We start from the raw sequence: 12,980 nt of genomic DNA, 5'->3' as shown, positions 1-12,980 counted from the left end.
ATAAATGGCCCATTTTAAAACGTTGTCCACATATAAGGCGCACTGGACTATAAGGCGCACCATTAATGCATTAATTTTCTGAGACAGTCCTGTATAGGGGCCGACCATTCGCACCGACATTCCACGAACCATTACCATTGTGAATGAACTTGTAAATATGTAACTACCGTATTTTCAGGACTATAAGTCGCGCCAGAGTATAAGTCGCACCAGCCATAAAATGCCCCAAAAAGTGAAAAAAACATATATAAGTCGCTCCGGAGTATAAGTCGCATTTTGGGGGGCAATTTATTCGACAAAATCCCACACCAAAAACAGTCATGAACGAGCAACAACAGGCTAAACGATAGGCATGCTAACGTGACAAACACAAACAAAGAGCTGAGAACGGGCCTGACGTAACATATAGAGTGATTAAGGACAACTATTACATGAATAACATGTTTATAAAACCATCGGTGTCACTCCAATTCATTAAATAGCAACAACAGGCTAAACGATAGGTATGCTAACGTGACAAACACAAACAAAGAGCTGAGAACGGGCCTAACGTAACATATAGAGTGATTAAGGACAACTATTACATGAATAACATGTTTATAAAACCTTCGGTGTCACTACAATTTATTAAATAGCAACAACAGGCTAAACGATAGGTATGCTAACGTGACAAACACAAACAAAGAGCTGAGAACGGGCCTGACGTAACATATAGAGTTATTAAAGAAAACTATTATATGAATAACACGTTTATAAAATCATCTGTGTCACTCCAATTCATTAAATAGCAACAACAGGCTAAACGATAGGTATGCTAACGTGACAAACACAAACAAAGAGCTGAGAACGGGCCTGACGTAACATATAGAGTTATTAAAGAAAACTATTATATGAATAACACGTTTATAAAATCATGTGTCACTCCAATTCATTAAATCCATCAATCGTGTGGCTGAGGGCGCTTGCACTTCAAAATATTCCACAGGCTCATATTACGAAAGATAAACTATATTTCAAATAACTATAATACAAGCAATAATATCAAACCATCCGTGCACTTTAAATCCATTAAATCCATCGATCAAATTCCTCGACCTTTGTCAACATCGCCGCGCGTGCGCCCTGACGTCAGCCTCGTCTTTATTCCACAGATTTAGTATATAACTATATTGTAGCGTTAACAAAGTACAAGGATAGACGTGGGTTTGGTAAACGGCTCTTTATTAAACAAAACAAACTTCCAAGCGTGTGGCGGCGTGGACTTCCAGACACGAGAGCTCCATGGCATAGGACCGGGCGTGCGTAATGGCCATGTCCGAGCCCCATGCACCGTTCGCGGACAGCCACTCGGCCGAGCGCCGGCCCCCGACTCAGTAGAGTAGGACCGGGCGTGCGTAAAAGCCATAATAGTTTTTCAAACCTTCTATGTCACTCCAAATCCATAATTCCTTCAAACTTTGTCCTCCGTGTCACTTAGAAATGATCACCGCTAATGATGCCGGTAGTCCTTACGTGGGTACGTTTGTCCTTTATGTAAACAACCGTCGCGCCGTGCCACTGACGTCACTTGAAATAGTAATCCATCACGGTTCTCCAAACTTTCTTTCTGCTGCTCGATTACTGTTTTCAGCTGCATATTTTACAACTTGAAGTTTGTAACCTGCAAAATATGAGTTTCTTTTTGGTGCCATTTTTCTTAAGCCCACCCAGTTGATGAGTCACGGCCAACAGTGAAATTTAGAGCGCCCTCATACAGTTTCGTCTGAAAATATAATTTTTTTCAGATGTAGTTTTTTTGTTTTGTTTATTTGGTTGTTTTATTAAAGTCAAAGTCTGCTTTATTGTCATTTTTTTTTCATATACCAAGACACACAAAGAGATTGAAATCACGTTCCCACTATCCCTCGGTGAGATAGTACACATATGCATACAAGCAACACAAAAAACCCCAAGAAGGCACAAACAATGAATAAATAATAGTGTTGAATAAATGATAAATAAACAAATAATAATAAATAATAATAATAAATATAAGAGAAGCAAAAATGGAGCAAGTGTACATACAGCAGACAGTGGACTTGGATATGGTGCTTTAAAGTGTTAATTGCTTTATTTGATGTTTTCTCTATTTTTTATGTTTTGAATATGTTCAAGATAAAGATAAAAGCATGTGAAGTGATCAACTATACTAAAAATAACATGGGAGTGGTCAACTATACTTGTAAGTAAGTGATGTCTTAATGATCAAGTAAAAATTTGTGAAAAAAAACATATAAGTCGCTGAGTATAAGTCTATGAAAAAAAACGCGACTTACAGTCCGGAAATTACGGTATATCCTTTACAATTGCACTACCAGAAAAGTTAAAGATTAAAATAACAAACTAACAATTTTATGAAAGTTGAATGAATTTTTTGTTAGATGTATTAAGTTTGTTTTATTGTTGTTATTGTTGTATGAATAAGAAGGGTGATATTGGTGTTTGTGACTGCAGTAAACAGGCCAAGGTTGCATCATGTCAGATTTTTAATCCAAATCACATCATTCTCCATTTTATCTTTTTTATTTCAACTTCAGACGCAACAAATTACTTTGTAATCACAAAATAATGATCCGTAGTCTTTTTGATTCATGGTTCATAGTCTTCAGCGGGCCACTTATAATTGATTTTATGACACAATGCTTCAGGCCAGTTTAAATTTGGACGCGGGCCGCATTTGGCCTGCGGGCCGGAATTTGGTCCATATATAAGGTGCAACTGACTATAAGGCGCACTGTCGGCTTTTGAGAAAATTTGAAGTTTTTAGGTGCGCCTTATAGTCCGGAAAATACGGTACTTTATTGATCCCCGAGGCCTAAATGTAAATGATGCAAACGTCGTAAATCTGTCATTTGATCCTTGGCTTCCTCATGCACATTAAAACATTTGTTTTATCTGAGGTGTCTAAACTTTCAAACTCGTGTATTGTGATTTATGGCTTTTTGTGATCATATTTATGATTTTAATGGAAAAAATAGTGGTGCTTGTAAAAATATTCTCACAATCCACACCTTACCGTTCCATTCAGGTGAATAGGACCGAGTCTCGCTCACTCAAGTCCTATTTCTGCAGCAATGCACATCTTCCTTGACGACCATTATCTTTATTGTGGACCCTCACACGTAATCACAAACAATTCTGTTGTAGCATGAAATTATTTGTAATGATAGCACAGTTGCACTTCATTAACACATTCCTTTAATACAGTGGTTCTTAACCTGGCTACGATCGAACCCCAGGGGTTCGGTGAGTCGGCTTCAGGGGTTCGGCAGAGCTGGTATGTCATTGCCCCACCCCCGCCCCGCCGTGCACGGATGGCCGAACACATCTGTAACACCCCCCCACCCCACCCCCACACGAGTGGTTCGGTGAATGCACATATGAACCTGAAGGGGTTCGGTACCTCCAAAAAGGTTAAGAACCACTGCTTTAATATAACCTTTAATAAGAGAATGGTTACACTCACCTTGTTATGATCACACTGAATGTGACACAGGCAGCAGGTATGAGGAAACACTTTTGGGCTTGTGCCAGAGAAATCACGTATAAAGATGGAGTCAGGGATCGTCTTATGGATGCTGTGCCCACTCGTGTCAGGAGAAGATGAACGAGATCGCCTTGAGTACAACTCTCTCCTCAATTCAAATGACAGCCTTTGCTTGGATATGTTGCGCCTGTAGTCTTTGTCAATGATACGAGATTTAGATAGTGGACTTTCACTACGAGGTGAAAGACTGCTCTTGTGATGGCCACCGCTTGTCCTACGATAGTCCCGGTCTCCATGCTTGCCTGATTCCATGTGTACCAAACGTATTTGCCGTTTTTCTGCTTTTTCTACTTTTGATGAAGATGCAGATGATAACATCTGGACCACTCCTTCACTTGAAAGTTTCTCTCTTTTGAACATCTGCTTGTTTGTATTGTCCTTAACCCGACTGGCATGGCGGTAGTCAATGACTTTTCCTGCTGTTTTTGTCACTGTCAAAAGACTCGGCACGTCAGACGAAACGGAATCTATCTGTTGGGCAGTGTTTGACGGAGAAAGGATCTTGCCTTGCGTGTTGCGTGACACTGTTTTTTGGTTGTCCGACTTGTTGATTTGTATATCACGAAGTATAAAAGGTAAAGTATCAGGGGTCAGCTGATCATCTGGGTAGTGACTCAGCACTTCAAGGTCATCATTTGACAGTCCAAAGCTTGCCAAGATGCTTCCTGCACTTTCAGGTGTATACAAACCCTGACCATCTCCAGCACCACTATTGGGTGGTTTGCCTTGGGATGAAGATGAGCCACTTGAAACCCAGCTTGCAACAGCTGGTCCAGTTCGGCTGCTCTGAGCCTGCTGGTGAGGCCCTTTGAGTTTCTGAGAGTTATAAGTGTCATCAGATGCAGAGTTGACAAACAATTTAGATGGCGGTTGGAAGTTTGACCAGTCTGGCCTACGACGACTACTAGTTTGATTATCAGAAGTCAGCGTTGAACAGTAGCCACCGTGTTGACTGGTTACAGACACTGAACCTTGGTTCTGACGTTGATTTGGCCGACTTGTGTGAACAGTGATGCGACGGTCCGTGTCCCTGGCACCACGAATAGCCAGCGCTGATTCCAGCTCATCAGGAAGTTGAGTGGGGCGAGAAAATGGGAAGTCAGACAGCATGTTGGAGGCAGGGGAATTATGTTGATTTGGATGTTGCTGATGATGATCGGGCCTTGGCATGTTGAAGAAAGACTGTGGGCCTTGTGACTGGGTCTTGTGATGATACATTCCAGCAGGCAAATTTTGCAGTTGAAGTGAGTTTTGTTTTTTTAGAAATACAGTGTACTGAGAAAATTGAGGTGGATGAGACAAGGGGATAACTCAGCAGTCAGCCTGTTGTGGCTGCAACAGCTATAGTCCAACCATTATCATCACAAGGAAGAAGAGCTAACCAATGAACGTCAGTCTGATCCAAGTATTATCATTGGAGTGGCATCCGCAGCAGGTCCAATGTGAAAAGGGTCCCTCTGGTAACTTTGGTGCCGGAGAAGGTTGGAATGGACTCCAAATGAAGGGTGCAAGATGCAAATTATTCTGTATGCACAGGGTGACTGTGAGGTGAAAAGCAGAAAAACTGTTTTACCACTTCAAATTTCATCCACAATGTTCCTTTGAAATGAACTGTATGGTAGAGAGCTGTGTTGTCACAATCTTTTGACTGCACTGATACTACACATTATTACTGTGGGCGCTCATGGAGAAGTTATTATGCATGTTACGTCCTGTAAGACAATGCGATATTACATATATTAGGACTGGGCGCTCGTGGAGAAATTATTATGCATGTTACTTCCTGTAAAACAAGGCAGTAAGTAGATTTTTGGAATTTGAATTCATCTCATGAAAAATCGACTTTTTTTGCATTTAAAATCATTTGAGTCTCCAGGAGTGTAGACAAATGTAATGTATCCCTCCAGGTGCTGCAGAGATACTTTTATGCTTGTTTGGGGGGCTTTTAGTTACTCTGTCCGGATTTCCCCATTTTCTATTTCGTATTTTTATCTATTACATCACATTCGTTGGAGCGGAACAAACCAAACAAGGTAATGGGTGTTGCCAAACGGAAATCCGAGTAATGAACAAGGCGAATTATTACGAATCAGCCATGTGTATTACTCAGAGAGACTTTTGTACTCCAAACAACTCAATGATGTCAAAGTGGAGAGATCAAAATGTTCCATTGTTGGATGCATTAATCCACATAAATCATTGCACCATCCTCAGTAATGCTATTCCCACCACAGACACCTTCAAGTTCCTGGGATCCCCAATCTCCCGGAACCTGAAATGGACCAGCTACATAGACTCTGTCTAGAAGAAGCCCCGGCAGAGGCTGTACTTTCTGAGACAGGTCAGGAAGTTCAACCTGCCACAGGAGCTGCTGAAAACCTTCTACACCAGGGGTGTCAAACTTATTTTTGTCGCGGGCCGCATCATAGTCATAGTTTCCTTCGGATGGCCATTGAAATTGCCAACCCAAATAAATCTGCGAATGATTATATATAGTGTAGGCTACACAACAAACTAGTGAATGACTAGATGAATAACTAGTTTTCAAAACAGAGACTAAGAAAAACTGTTAACATGTTTTAAAAATATGAATGTAATAAAAATTGCTAGCAATATAATTATTTTTTGAAAGTGAAAACAATTAATAATTTTAATATTGACATGAATTTGATGCATAATTCGTCTTCGCAGGCCACATAAAATGATGTGGCGGGTCGTATCTGGCCCCCGGGCCTTGAGTTTGACACATGTTCTACACACATCCAGTCCATCCTCTGCACCTCCATTATTGTCTGGTTTGGATCGGCCACCAAACAAGACAAGCAGAGACTGCAACGGACAATTAGGTCTGCGGAAAAGATAAATCGGGACCAACCTCTCATCTAGCCAAGACTTGTACCTGTCCAGGACCAGGAAATGTGCAAGTGACATCGCCGCAGACCCTTCTCACCCAGGACACATTCTGTTCAAACTCCTACCCTCCGGACGGCGTTACAGGGCACTATACACTAAAACCAGCAGACACAGCTTCTTCCCCCAGGCTGTCGCTCTGATGAACTCACACCACTCATAGAGATTCAAGACATCACTGTGCAATAACATCCTGCTCTCGCCACTTAAATGTTGTTATATACCTGAATGTTGTCAATCACTTAATCGTGGTACAGATCAACCGGAGTCAAATTCCTTGGCTGGCATGCGCAAACGTGGTCAATAAAGCTGATTCTGATTCTGATCCCCCAACATCAGAACCTCAAAGAAGTGACTGGTCAAATTTCATTTTTCAAGCAGCGTTCTCACGTCTGTGGCCAAAGTCCACCGCTTGTTCAAGGACTGTTTCGGAAATCTTTTGTCAGTTAAATAGAGGATTAGCCGAAATACTTTGTTTTGTTGATGGTTCAGTTCCTTCAATCTATGGAAACGACAGACACAGTAAAGCCTTAAGCTTGAGATGACACAAATTATAAACTGTATATCACTTTGTCTATGCACTCGTTTTCGTAGCATTAGTGTCAGTCTTTCTGCTGATTTTGGAGCTGTGCGTGCTATATTTTCACTTCTTGTAGGTACGTATATTTTGAGTAGTTGTATCATTTACGTCATAAGATGACGCCGCGGATGGCCGCCTCTGTGACTCGCTCTCTGATTCTGATTCTGAGATGAATTGCATCAAAGGTGCTGTTTTATTCAATTATTTTTCACAATAATGTGTTAAATGCCTTCGTTCGCTTCTTGCTAACGCTAATATTAGCTTACATTGTAGCTTGACTGCAGTGCTTATTTACAAGAAGTCCATAGCATTAGTGTCAGTCTTTCTGCTGATTTTTGAGCTGTGCACTCTATGTTTTCACTTCTTGTGGGAGTATTTTGAGTAGTTGCATCAGATAAATTGCATCAAAGGTGCTGTATTAGTCTTGGGGAACACAATAATGTGTTAAATGCATTGGTTAGCTTCTCAATAGCGCTAGCATTAGCTTACTTCGTAGCCTGACAGCAGTGCTCATTTACAAGACGTTCATAAATATTGTGAGGGAATTTATTTTATTACGTGTTATTTATGTTTGTATGGACAAGTCTTTTGCCATTGATGTCTTTTAATCAATCAAAAATTAGTGGTGCAAGTAAAGGCTACCTCGGGTAAAAAAAATTGAAATACGTCAACCGGAAAGGGAGGCGCACATCTTGCAGCCTGGGGGATGTGGGGTGTGAAGTATCTCATTTGCATTTGAAGAGACCGCACTAAAACGGTTTGCTCTGAGTCGCTCCTAGTCGCACCGAATAAGTAGAAAAGAGAGACCTGTGAATTCAATGAGGAATTCAGACAAAAGCATCGCTGTTCCACCTTATATAGACCACAACTCAATGAGTAAAACGTAAAACAGTAGAATTTATTACCATGATACTTGGGCTTTAAGAGTCTCCTTTGAAAAGACCACCTCACTGTTGTGCCTGTGCCGCTTTGACATTTTGTGGACAAAGACCCAAGCACACACTCATTGAACTTCAGCCATCACGCAAGAGCAGAGAGTGTACACTTCAGGAAAGCTTCATAAAAGTCTCACGTGGATATTGTAACAATATAACTCTTATTTATTTTCTTATTTGTCTAAACCAGGGGTGTCAAACTCATTTTTGTCGAGGGCCGCATCATAATCATAGTTTCCTTCGGAGGGCCACAACAAACTGATGAATAACAACAGTTTTGAAATCAGAGACGAGTAAAAGCAGATATTTGAAAAGATGCATGATAATAAAACTTGATCAATATCTTTATTTTTTTAAAAGTGAAGACAATTTGCAATTTTAGTATTGACACAAGTTGATGCACAATTTGTCTTTGCGGGCCACATAAAATGATTTGGCGGGCCGTATCTGGCCCCCGGGCCTTGAGTTTGACACCTATGGTCTAAACAAATAAGAGTTTCTGAAAGTCAGTTTGACTTTAACATTTTTACAAAAGTGTTTAAAAATACAAAAAAAGTGTTCAAAAACAAGTGTATAAAACTACAATAAAGGTACATAAAAGTCTTGTGCAGATATTGTAACAATATATTTAATCTTATTTATTTTCTTATTTATTTAAATAAAGAAGAATGTTTATGAGAATCAGTTTGACTTTAAAATGTTTACATAAATGTTTAAACATACAAGAAGCATTTAAAAGTACAGTGTTTAAAAAGACAAAGGTTCATTTGTAACGATATATTTTCTCTACATCACGGATTTACACCTATCGCGGGTGGTCTTAGAACCAATTATCCGCGATAAACGAGGGATTATTGTATAGTCAAACCTCGGTTTTCGAACAACCCGGTTCTCGAACAAATCAGAATTCGAACAAAAAATTAGAGATTTTTTAGCTTCGGTTGTCGAACAAAATTCGGAGGTCAAACCTCGCGAGATGAGCCGAAAGGACCCGAGAAAACCCGACCGCGCGGCCCGGATGCCGACTGACTCCGTTAGTTATTGTATTTTCGTTACTTTGAGGACTGTATTAACCCCTCATCATGCCTCCAAAGAAAGCAAGTGGGAGCAGTAAAGCCATCCTAAAACACAAAGACGCTCTTAAAGCAATGCGACAGTGAGCTCCCGGCGCGCTGCGGTTGCGCGATCAGACCAAATTAAGCTCCCTGCGCACTGAGGTCCACTTAAATTTTGGAAAGTACATTAGGACTTTAAAAATATTTTCTAAATTTCAGCGACGGCTCTGTCACAATAATGCGACCAGCGCGGTGCAGTTGCGCGTTCGGCGCCGCGCTACGGTTGCGCGTTCGACGGTGTGCTGCAGTTGCGCGATCGGACAAAAATGCGCAAATGAAAAAAATGCTTAAAAAAGGCGTTTTTTTTTTTTTGGTCTTGAAACGGATTAACATTTTTTCCATTATTAGTAATGGGAAAAATAGATTTGGAGTTTGACCGATTCACTTCTTGAATCGCCTTCTGGAACGGATTGTTGTCGAAAACCGAGGTTTGACTGTATTTTGTGTTCGGATGGGGGAAACATGTTGGCTGCAGCTTTGTCTCGTGACCGCAAAGGTACGTTGCTTTCGGTTGAGACAGTAATATCAATCACTACTTTTATGCTACAAAACTCAAAGCCTGTGAAGCTAGTGATTAGCTTGCCACTTCTGGATCTGGGAGAGGTACTCTTTGATGCCAGGTGTTTTAAGTATAGTAGATGACAAAGAAGCAAGGTCCTGGTCTCTCCTGGGTTTGGGAGGAGGAAAAAGTCCAAAGTAGTGTCTATACTTTTGGAACAAGCAGGTGAAAACCTACACTTTTGGAACAATCAAGTGAAAACCTTAATCTATGACCGCCAACAGGTGAGTTTTCTTAAAAAAAAAAAAAAGAAGCCCAAACAGCTGACACGCAGACCTGGCAACCATGGCTGCACAGGACAATCACAATAGCCCAAGAATGTGACCACAACAGCAATTGGACATGCACTTGTGGAGTGCTTGAACTACAGCTCAGAGATGCACATATATATAAACGGTGGCCTGTAAATGCATCCGTGTAAATTGAACCACCCTAATGGAGAGACTTTGTTTTTTCACAAGACAGATGACAAACGAAAACAAGATAAAGAATATGCAATCTGCACAATTTTTTTTCCAAAGTCAAAATGTAGCAGCAGTACAAATCTACAACGCCACCTTGTTCACTATCACAGTGAACACGAAGGGTAACCAAAAAAGCCGACAATACTGCAGAGGTCTTTCCCTTTGGGTTCGCCGAGGGCAATGCGTAACACCTAGTCCAGGGGTCACCAACCTTTCTCAAACCGAGAGCTACTTCCTGGGTACTGATTAAGGCAAAGGGCTACCAGTTTGACACACACTTCTGAAATAGCCAATTTGCTCAATTTGGCTTTAACTATGTGTTATTATTGTCATTTCCAGTTCACATGTAAGTGTGATTTTAACAAGAATAGCAAAACTACAGTCAAACCTTGGTTTTTGACCACAATCTGTTCCAGAAGGCGGTTCGAGAAGCGAATCGGTCGAATTCCATTCTATTTTTCCCATTACAAATAATGGAAAATCTTTTAATCCGTTTCAAGACACACACAAAAAAAATAAAAACGCCTTTTTTAAGCATTTTTTCATTTGTGCATATTTGTCCGATCAAGCAACTGCAGCGCACCACCGAACGCGCAACTGCACCGCACTGGTCGCATTATTGTGACAGAACCGTCGCTGAAATTTAGAAAACATTTCTAAAGTTCTGATGTACTTTCCAAAATTTAAGTGGACCTCAGTGCGCAGGAAGCTTAATTTGGTCCGATTGCGCAACTGCAGCGCGCCGGGCGCTCACTGTCGCATTGCTTTAAGAGCATCTTTGTGTTTTAGGATGGCTTTACATCCTTTACTGCTCCCACTTGCTTTCTTTGGAGGCATGATTAGGGGTTAATACACTCCTCAAATTAACGAAAATACAATAACAACGGAGTCAGTCGGCATCCGGGCCGCGCCGTCGGGTTTTCTCGGGTCCTCCCGGCTCATCTCGCGAGGTTCGACCTCCGAATTTTGTTCGACAACCGAAGCAAAAAAATCTTGAATTTTTTTGTTCAAATTCCGATTTGTTCGAGAACCAGGGCGTTCGAAAACCGAGGTTTGACTGTAAAATAAATCGATGCAGCTCACTGACAAGTGCCGCTATTTGAGCTAATTTTAGAACAGTCCTGCGGGCGACTCATGCGGTCCTCACGGGCGACCTGGTGCCCGCGGGCACCGTGTTGGTGACCCCTGACCTAGTCCAATGCCGAATTTACAAGTTGCTCGTGACTTCAATATCAGAATGTAGTGCACTGTCCTGTTGTACATAAAGCGTGCTGTATTTTAAAAGCACTTAAAAGCCTTCAATTTTCTCAAAAAAAACGAAGGTGCACCTTTTAAATAATTTTTGAGAATAATTGTCAATTTTGGCTATGTGAAGCCCTTTGAGACTGTCGGTGATTTAGGGCTATACAAATAAACTTGACTTGACTTGACTTAAAAAAAAAAAAATTTGTGTGGACCAAATTCCAAAATCTGTAAAGTTGTTTTGTGTGGCTTCCGTATTATACAGGCTTAATATGAGGACCTGATGAACCAATCAGAGGACATTAACTTTTACGTAGATCGGGGCAAAAAAACAATCAGAGGACTGTACGTAACACGTACGAGAATACGTACCTCCACCGCCATTGATAAATAAATACTATCATTTGTGCAAATCTGTAAAGTTGTTTAGTGTGGCTTCCGCCATACAGAGACGTAACATACTGGCCCAAGGACCCCCATTGGGGGGGCCTGTGTCCCCCCACCCCACTTGCCGCAGGGGGCTAGGGGCCACAGGCCCCCATTGGGGGCCACGGGGGCCGCAGGGGGCCCGGGGCAACGCCTCGGAGGGGGCTCGGGGGGGAAAAGCTCCCTGGAAACACATGGATTTTGGCAGTATAGCAACCCCAAAACCATTCATTTCATCACTCAATTTCAACAGTTTTGTTAAAAAAATATTCCTGCTTGGTGGGCTACCAAGATGAATATAATACAGTCAAGCCTCGGTTTTCGACCACAATTATTGATTGGTTATGACATAAGACTATACAAGGTGGTTATATGTAAAGAAAGACAAGTCAAAGATTTGAATCACTTAGAGTTAAAAAACAACAAATAAAAATGACATTGCAAGGGGGCACTTTTAATTAAAAGAACACTAACTAAAGTATTAAGTAGTGGGCATTCGTGATTGGGATTAAATTAAGGATAAAATTAGGTCAATGATTAGAAATCAATGGTGCTCTATACAAAAAGGCTAACATTTTAATGAGGAAATATTTGGAGTACTGTGTTGGTCCACATATGCCATGGTCCTAGTTTATTTGGTTTTGATTGTGGGTTGGGTTTATTTTGTTTATTGTTAGGTTTTCCTTGTGTTCTTGGGTTAGTGAGGGTTCAGGTGTTTCTTGTTACTCTCTTATCCCCTGAATTGTAAATGTCTTTTTTATGCAGACAGGTTAACAGGATAGGAATTTAGTGAGGAGATCATTGATCAATTGATGAGGGTTAATAATTGTCCAAATTCTAGTCACATGTTTTGAGGGACAACGACAACATTATGATTAATTTGCAGGCCATTATTTAGTATGTGATGTGGTGTCTAGATAAGTAGACTATTTTATAACAATTGTGAGAGTGAAGGAGGAGGTGTGATTTGTAATCTGGCATTTGGGTGCCACTTTTAAGAGTCAACATGCAAGGTCTGTGCAGGAACATAGATTGTTTTTGTTTGTTTTAAAGATATATGTAACAGTTTATCTCGGTGCAGTAAGGATATAGCTATTTTGAAAGACTTAAAATTAAAAGCAAAATTACATTCTAATTCTGACATATGCCAGCTAACATGAGGA

At 40.8% G+C, this 12,980-nt stretch overlaps 1 protein-coding gene across 7 annotated transcripts in view; it reads right to left on the bottom strand.

Moving 5' to 3' along the window:
• The window catches only part of LOC125969619 (zinc finger protein 638), a 155,889-nt gene that overhangs the window by 121,816 nt on the left and 21,093 nt on the right, over positions 1–12,980 (bottom strand). For 4 of the 7 annotated variants that reach the window (XM_049721895.2, XM_049721886.2, XM_049721887.2 and 1 more), the window contains exon 2: positions 3,506–5,127. The exons of the other annotated variants lie outside the window; for them this stretch is intronic. In XM_049721895.2, the coding sequence (XP_049577852.1) occupies positions 3,506–4,804 (1,299 nt within the window). In that variant the 5' untranslated portion in view covers positions 4,805–5,127. The remainder of the gene's footprint in view (positions 1–3,505; positions 5,128–12,980) is intronic. 7 annotated transcript variants of the gene reach the window in all.

The sequence above is a fragment of the Syngnathus scovelli genome, chromosome 5 (assembly GCF_024217435.2).
Source record: "Syngnathus scovelli strain Florida chromosome 5, RoL_Ssco_1.2, whole genome shotgun sequence".
NCBI lineage: Eukaryota > Metazoa > Chordata > Actinopteri > Syngnathiformes > Syngnathidae > Syngnathus > Syngnathus scovelli.
The sequence above is the reverse complement of the archived record's forward strand: the minus strand, read 5'-3'. Positions and strand labels throughout refer to the sequence as shown.